The sequence below is a fragment of the Candoia aspera genome, chromosome 5 (genome assembly GCF_035149785.1).
Source record: "Candoia aspera isolate rCanAsp1 chromosome 5, rCanAsp1.hap2, whole genome shotgun sequence".
NCBI lineage: Eukaryota > Metazoa > Chordata > Lepidosauria > Squamata > Boidae > Candoia > Candoia aspera.
Window position 1 is genome coordinate 26,444,662 of NC_086157.1, and position 8,402 is coordinate 26,453,063.

The 8,402-nt window shown below is 53.1% G+C and overlaps 1 protein-coding gene across 1 annotated transcript; it reads left to right on the forward strand.

The window, feature by feature from the left end:
* Positions 1-1,142: 1,142 nt before the first annotated feature.
* On the forward strand, positions 1,143-7,025 carry ZIC5 (Zic family member 5). Its single transcript, XM_063304392.1, has 2 exons — positions 1,143-2,643; positions 6,574-7,025. Exons 1-2 carry the CDS (start codon positions 1,143-1,145, stop codon positions 7,023-7,025), a joined length of 1,953 nt encoding a protein of 650 aa, XP_063160462.1.
* The last annotated feature ends 1,377 nt before the right edge of the window (positions 7,026-8,402 follow it).

An 8,402-nucleotide genomic window follows, 5' to 3' on the forward strand; every position in this document is an offset into this window, starting at 1 on the left:
TGATAAACAGAATCGAAAGTTGGAAGGGGAGGAGACCCGGCAAAGTGCATTCCGACGTTCAGACACAATGATCTCACTTGGGATTAATTCAACCGCAGTTTTTTAAAATAGAAGAAATTGGGTTTTTTTAAATTCATAACTAGGTTTGAGTGACGTGGGGGAGAACTAAAGAGGCGGGATCTGACTTCTCCTCTGAGGCTCGATCATTTGAGACGAATATCTGGAAAACGTATTCTCTCTGCCCCAGCGATGACAGCAGTGAATGCATTCCTTTCTCTGAAGAAGGCGGCAGTGGCAGTTCTCCACAGCGTCTCACCGGCCCTCTCGTCGCCTCCTTTCTCCTGCAAGGGAGCGGCTTCTCTGGAGCCACGAGGCAACAGCCATTGGGTGGCTCAGTGCCTGGGTCCTTCAGGAGGCGCGTCCGAGAACAAGCGTCTTGGGTATCTCCTGGACCTTTCCAGTGTCCGGGTGAAAGATGGCATCCTCAGTCTAAGGGATCGCAACCTCGGCGCACTGACTTTGACGGAGCTCCGTGAAGCGGAGACCGGACAGTCCCAGCAGGATTACCCCGTCGGGAAAGTTCCTTGAAATTTGGGAACCTCCTTGGTCCTACTAGGATAGGACGTTCTCGCTGAAGTGTCAATGATGCAGCTATTAACGTGGATTATTATAACGACCATCGTTTTCCACCCGGCTGGGGGTCGCCTTTGCCAAGAAACAACCCGTTGTAAACACAAGACTTAGCGGAGGCGCCGCTCCCAGAAGAGCCCAGAGCTGAGTCGCAGGCTTCAGGAGGGCGGGCGGAAGGATCGTTCGCTGGGTGCCTGGCTCAGCTGCAAACTGGCCGCCCTACAGGTGGTAGAGAAGATCCAGCTCCTCCCCACGCAACTGTGGGCGAGAGTAAGCCGGCTTTCCCACCCCCGCGGGCCGCCGTGTTTTTCCCCACCATGCCGTTTGCCTGGCGCTCCCTTGGCGGCGAGGTGCGAACTTTCCCCTTTCTTTCTCTCGCTTTCCGCCGAGGGCAACTTTTTTCGGGGAAAGGAGGGGGAGAAAGAGCGCGAGCGAGTGCGAAAAAAGAGGGGGAGGGGGAGAAGACGCAGGCAGGAACGCGAGAGCGGCTCCCCGCTGAGCGCCCGGCCTGAATGGGAGCCAATCGCGCTGCCCTGGCCTCTGCCAATCATCGGTCTCCCTCCAATCCCACCCGCGCACATTTCCAAACTCTGGTTCCCAACCGCGCCGCTCAAATGTGCCGAGCGCTCTGCCAATCGCTGGAGGCCAGAGCGGGGAGAGGATGGAATGAGCAGCCGAGTTGGGAAGCGGAGGAGACAAAAGAAGTTAAAGAGCCGCTTAATCGCTCCATGTTTGGCAAGGCGGCGGCGCTGGTGACGGTGGCGGCGGCAGCGGGCAGGGGGAGGAAGGCCTCAGCCCCCGCCGGGCTGGCCCAGGCCCGGGCTACCCCCGTGCGGCTCGATGGGCCACTGGGAGGCGGCGGCGGCGGCGGCATGGAGCCCGCGCTGAGTTGCAAGAGGAGCCCCAGCCTGCGCTTGGCCGACTCCCACGGCGGCGGCGGCGGCGGCGGCAGCGCCACCAGCGGCGGCGGCTTCCATCCCTTGCACCCGGGGGACTTGGGCTCTTCGGACCCGGCTGCTGCTGCCCCTTTCGGGCCCGAGCACGTGGCGGCGGCGGCGGCGCTCAAGCTCAGTCCAGCCAGCCCCGAAGCGACTTTCGCCGCGGCCGCCTCTTCGCAGTCTGCCGGCGGTGGAGTTGGCGCCAACGGCGCGGCTCCCACCTCGGCTAGTCAGCCGTACGCGGCGGCGAGCAGGGAGCTGGCCCTGCGGCGGGAGCCGGGCGCGCGGGGTGATCCGCCGCAGCTCCAGCAGCCCCCGGCGGCCGCCAGCTCGCCCATGTTCATCTCCTCGGCCGGCACCTACGGCGCTGGGGGGGACCCTCATGCCGCCGTCTTTCCGGGCCTGCCCGAGCACCCCGCCGGGACCCCCGGTGGGCACCACCCGCTCAACGGCCAGATGCGGTTGGGGCTGGCTGTGGCTGCGGCCGCCGCGGCCGCCGCCGAGTTTTACGGGCGCATCGAACCGTTCCGCCCTTCGCCTGCCATCGCCGCTGGCTCCGAAGCGTCCTACGGCCCTGCGCCGCACGGCTACCCGGTCAACTTGGCGGCGGCCGCAGCCGCGGCCGCCGCTTTGCAGCAGCAACACCACCACTCACACCCGCCCGCACATGCGCATCACGCGTCGCCGCCGCAGCCGCCACCGTCGCACCACGCGGGCGCCGCCGCCGCCGCCTTCCTGCGCTACATGCGGCAGCCCATTAAGCAAGAACTGATATGCAAGTGGCTCGAGGCCGAGGCGGGCGGCGGCACGCCACCCTGCTCCAAGACCTATAGCACCATGCACGAGCTGGTCAACCACGTCACGGTGGAGCACGTCGGGGGGCCTGAGCAGAGCAGCCACGTGTGTTTCTGGGAGGAGTGTCCCCGCCAAGGGAAGCCCTTCAAGGCCAAGTACAAGCTCATCAACCACATCCGCGTGCACACGGGCGAGAAGCCTTTCCCCTGCCCTTTCCCCGGATGCGGCAAGGTCTTCGCCCGGTCCGAGAACCTCAAGATCCACAAGCGGACTCATACAGGTGGGTGGCCCCTGTTCTCGTGGACGCCTTACCCGGGCTGCATCTCTTCTCTCCCCCCGTTCCCCCCTTCTCCGCCTTTCCTCTTTCCCTAGGTCCGTTCAGACATGTGACTTTATCATGAATAACTAATTTCTTGAGCGTGATCGCTCCCCACCACCGCGAGCGAGATTGTCCCCTGATACATCTATATTATGTCCTCTCTCCGCGTGTGTTGGAGGCGCGGTAAGCAACTTCAGAGTTCCAGCTGTGAGGCTTTGGCAGCTGGCGAGCTTTCCGGTTCCACAACACTCTTCAGCTGGCAGATGAAGAGTGCTGGGGATGTCTGGAAAAGAAGCAAGTGCCTGGGGAAGTGAGAAAACCACAGGAATCCCAAGGAGCTCAGGGTGGGCAGTCTCTAAACTTTCTCATTCTCCACTCCCCTGTCAATCGAATGTTGTTTTCCCCTTTGTTTTGTAGTGTAAAGAAAAAAATGTGACCTATCTTTTGTGTGAACTCCAGAGAAGCACAATTTGGTTGAGAGAAAAGGAGTTTGGTTTGGAGTTGTTTTTTTCTTTTTTGTGCTCAAAATGTAGGCATAATTCATATAGTTGCCTTTGTTGTTCAGGAGTGTTTTGGAGCCCTTTGGTAGAAAAGGATGTAAGTAAATTTTACAGCGATTTCCAAAGGCGGAGAAGAACCCGCGGAACGTGACACGAGTGGGCCTTTGTCTTGGAAGCGGGGGACGAAGCATTTCAGTGGAGCTGGGTTTTATGGAGCTGTAACTTTTACAGCTTGGTTTTGATCTGCACTCGCCTTTTGATTTTCCTTAAAAGGCAGTAGGGATTTATAGTGGCCTGTAGACAGATATTATCCACCGGAGACTTTTTATGGGGAAGGGGGGCAGGACAGGAGGGGACCTCACCTAATTGTTTTCGTGATTTATTGTGTGTTGTTGCAAAGAGAGAGAGAGGCGGACAAGGTGCAACGCGCTGTTCAGCCGCCGAAGCAAATGGCCCCCGGCGGCCAGAGCGATCGATTTTTAGATGGGGAATCTGTCCGACCAGACCCATCTGGACTTGCACTCAGCTGCCTCCTGTTCCTGTACAGACCTCTCAGAGCCCTATAGGGAAAGGCGGGGCGGGGGTGGGAATCTGCATGTGTCCCGCAGGCCGAAGAATAAGTGATTCTGCCTCCTTCGATCTTGTGTCGCTTTGGCCCAATGGCGGGATCTTTGGAAAAACTCTTTTCGTTTCTTTTTTCCTTTCTTGCCGGGTGCTCGGCGGAGAGACGAGGTAAGTGGGAAAAACGATGGGATCTAGCGGATTTTCCCCCAGCCTCGCACACATACTTTTTCTAACGGAAGAAGTGCAAACGGAGGCTCTTTCCCTTCTCTTCGGCCGCCGCTGTCGCCGCCGCTGCCAGATAAGTGGCTTCTCCGGGTCCTGCCGCCCCAGGTTGCTGTCGCTGAGAAGAGCCTGGGGAGAGGATCGCTTTGGGACCAGGCCGCCGGCGCTAAGGGGAGCCGGAGCGGTGAGGCTCGTCCTCTGCTCGGTGCTGGTCTAAGGGGTGGAGGCGGGAGGACGAGGGAAGCTAAGCAGGCGCGATTCCTGGGCGGAAGGCTATCCGGAGCGAGAGGTTCTAGGAAGGGCGAGGCTCCTCAGCGCCGAGCCTGCGGAGATGCTTCGCCCGGAAGATCCGCGTTTGGCCGACCTGGAAGAGTCGCAGTTCAGCCGGCAAGGCAGCGGACCAGCTCTGCGGGCGCCGGCCGCGGTGCGCTCTTTCTCTTCCTAGGAGCTTTCCCGCGGCGAGCGCCTGAGAGGAGCCCGCCTGACTAGGCCCTTCCCCGCTCGGAGTGGCGCGTTTCTGCCTTCCCGCGTCGGGCTCAGCCCGTCCGCCGGCCCCGGACTCGGGCAGAGGCGTCGCTGCGGGTCAGGCGGAAGGACGCCGTGGCTGGGTCAGAAGAGCGCCTTTCTTCCCCCATCCCCGGCAGCTGCTCCCGAGCAGGAGAGATCGCTTCCTTCGACTCAAATCGGGAGACAGCCAGATTTCCCAGGGCGCAGGGAAAGGAAGACTCCGGTCCCGCGCCCGCCCCCTTCGTCCTTCCCGGGGATGAACGTCGGTGCCCTTTCCAGGAGAAAAACGGGCCTTTGCAAGCCGCGAACTCTGGGGCGGCCCCGCGGAGAACGGCGCCCCGGGCCACTCCCCACAGCGCTCGGAGAACGGAGCGAGAGCCCCGTGGCGCTACGGTTGCGTGTGCCCCGCTGTGACCCTTCCTCGGAAAGGAGGCTAAAAATAAACACCAGGCCGGCGGAGGCCTCTCGCGTTGGGATATGTGATCTTTGCGGCCAGGACTTCCCTCGAAACGCGGCCCTCTTCCCAAACGGGATTAATTGAGAACCCGGCCCAAACGCGCCAGGGTGAAATCCCTCGAATGTGGGGAGCGAAGCCTCAACGGAAGCCCTCGTGGGAACGCGCTAGTTCCTGCGGGAGGAAGTCTCTGCGCCGTATAAGCTCTGCCGTAATAATAGGAGAGCTCCTGTTTTATTTCTGCTTGCTCTTTTTTCCCTTGGAACTAGGATGCTGTGCTTGAACTAAAAAGAGTAGCTTGCTTTCGGTCTATGCAGGAAAATATTTGCATTGGAAAAGGGATGCTGTAAATCAAATCCTCGCGTGTTTCCCGAGGAATGTAGAGCCAGAGAGAGCAGATGATTGTGGTTTCCAATCGTAAACAGGAGAAAAGCCTGCAGTTATCGCTGGCATTCTTACCCAGCAGAGAGTCCCGTTGATCCAGGTGGGACTTCCTTCTTGAGGCAAAGTCCAGCTGGTGAAAGATGCCACTTTGGCTATTGCTGATTGCAAGACTTATATTTTACTTTCAACCAATAAAATAACATAATTATGCCATTTTTTATTGTTATTCTAATAGCCTTACCAACAAAAATGTTTAATCTTCCGTAGCAGGATAATGCGGCTTTGTGGGATCTGTTTAGTTAATTCAATTGCATCAAGAGGCAGGTCTGTAGGCTGTTTTGCTTTCAGACCTGTAGAAGAGAATGCTTGTTAGCAGCACCCTTCGAAACAGGTGAAACGTAGAGCTATGCCAACTAGAGAGCCTGAGGTTGCACTTCTTGTTAAGCTACAATTAAATCCACTGAAAGAAAGTCGCCATAGATTTCTGACATTACCCACCCCCCTGGAGGTGAGATCTGTCTTGGGCAGCATATCCCTTCCTTTTATCAAGATGCTTCCTTTGCTCTTTGAGTGGATAGTTTTCCCAATCATTGGCAAGCAGGAAAGCAAAACATGACAGAGGGGGGGAAATGAATGCCCCCCTATTTGAGAATGTAGATGGCCTGAGAGGTTAGTGGCTTTAAAAAACAACAACCCGCAATTATATGTTTAAACAGCTGCTCCTGTTTGTTTATTATCGAAGGCTCCTCTTGCAAATTTCTGGAAGGAATTATGGCCAAGTAAGTTTTCCTGAAGATAGATCAGTTTTTCTGGATTGCCTTACAAGTCCTTCCCTCCTTTCATCCCTTATTTATAATTTTAGTAAGAGAATGCAGAGCAGGAATAAGGGGCAGCTTTTCTATTGTCCTGGAAGGGTTTATCTGAAAGTCTTGTTGTACTGGATCGCTGTTCAGAGAATGTTCTGTAGTGGTGTGGGTTGTGTTTTGAAGCAAATCTAAACCTTCACAGCTGGCCTTATTCTTGCAGTCACTCAGAGATGATGATCCTGAAAAGGTGTGTACGTGGGAGCAGGGTGGGGTAGTGGGATGAGAGAGAAATTGCAGTGCTCCATTCTTCCCTTTGCTTTACAAACTACAGCCCTTCCTTGCCAGTCCTTGACTCCATCCTCCCTGTGTTTGGTTTGACAAGTAAATGCAAGCACATTGGCTTTCATCCTTCCTTTTCACAAGGAGATCTATTATAGATGTTTTTCTCTTTCAGGGGAGAAGCCTTTTAAATGCGAATTTGATGGCTGCGACAGGAAGTTTGCCAATAGCAGTGACAGAAAGAAACACTCCCATGTCCACACCAGTGACAAGCCATATTTCTGCAAAGTCAGAGGCTGTGACAAGTCCTACACACACCCAAGCTCTTTGCGAAAACACATGAAGATCCATTGCAAATCCCCACCACCTTCTCCTACCCCAGGATCTCATGGGTACCAGCCTGTGGGGACACCTCTGGGTGCCCCTCTCTCCCCACTTCAGGACTCAGGAAGGGGTCAGCCTGCCAACCTTTCTCCTCAGGTCACCAATCTCAATGAATGGTACGTTTGCCAGGCCAGTGGGGCAGCCAACCACCTCCATACCCCATCCAGTAATGCCACATCTTCTGAGGAGGAAGAGGAGGAGGAAGAGACTTACAGGAACTCTGAGACAAGAACTATTCATTAGAGCTGGGAGGGAGGCAAAACTCTAGAATGGCATATAGATGTGCCATCTTGGTTAACTTGGTCTATTTATTCACTAAATGAAACCCTATGGTGTTTGTATATGTAATTAATTTAAGACATTGGACTTACCTCTTATTTTATTAAAAAGAAGAATCTTTTTTTAACCAATTTGGATTTCAAGAATGACCCAACATGCATCTCTTCTCTCCCTGCCCCCCTGCCCCCAAGGATGATAGGAGAGGTTCAATGCATAGCTTGATCTGCAATTTATGCACAGCCAGTTTGACAGTCCCATGCAAATGTTTTCCAAAATAAAACCAGAAATGTGGCTTATGAATGTAATATAAGTGAATGGGTGCTGTTGATGCCAGGAGTGAGCTTTTTAAGCTTGCCCACCAAGTTCTGAAAGATTTATTCTGCTCCACAGCTTTCATTTGTTGAACTGCCAACTGATTTTCTGCATTCATATAGTAATCTCTGTGTTTAGTTCACTGCCTTTGAATTTTTTTGATTTCCTCAAGATCTCAGAATGGAGTGCATAAATACAGTCTTTGAGTTGATGTTTGCATCAGACTAAAACCAATATTGAAACTCTCACTGTTCCTGGTTGTAGATTGCTCCTTACAGGTTAATGCTAAGAATGCTTATATAGAAGATTAGGCCATTGTTTTAAATGGTGCTTACTTCCAAGTAAACATGGTTGAGGGAAGGAGTGAGTGTCACAATCCTAGTTAAACAAGATTTTACAAAAACCTGAACTTCCTCTGTTGGTTCCCTTATCCTAAATATTTATATTCAGAAGTAAGCTGCATTGATTTCATCTGGCCTCAGGACTTCAGTAGATTTCTGTACATTTAGGACTTCAGTTTTACATGTCTTACTTCTTTTAATAATTCTATTTTTTTAAACCTTCCTGAGCTCTAATCTTGGGACTGGGGGAAAAAATAAAAATAGCTGCTGGTGTCAGTGTTAATGCTGCAATTATTTATTATTATTTTGTGCATTCAAAGTAACCTGAAAGCATTTGTCTCACTGATTTCAGTGGTATTTATAGGCAACTATTTTAGCAGGGCTTATTTATAAATTCTCTTTAATAATCCATCCTGGCATATTACTTAGCTGAGACCATGAATCTAAATATACCTACTTGTGAACCAGTCACATTGAATCAGAGTATATTAGATTTCTGAGAGAGCAATATTTGAAAATGGAACCCAAAATAAAGGGTTGGATCAAACCTCTCCTTTTTGTCAACATCTTCCTTTTGAAAGAGTTATGATGCTGGAGTAACACATTCTTTCTGAAAGAATATTTTTTGTGACCCAGTTTTTCATCCTTGTTTATACAAAAGGTTTTATAAGCAATTTCATATTTTTCA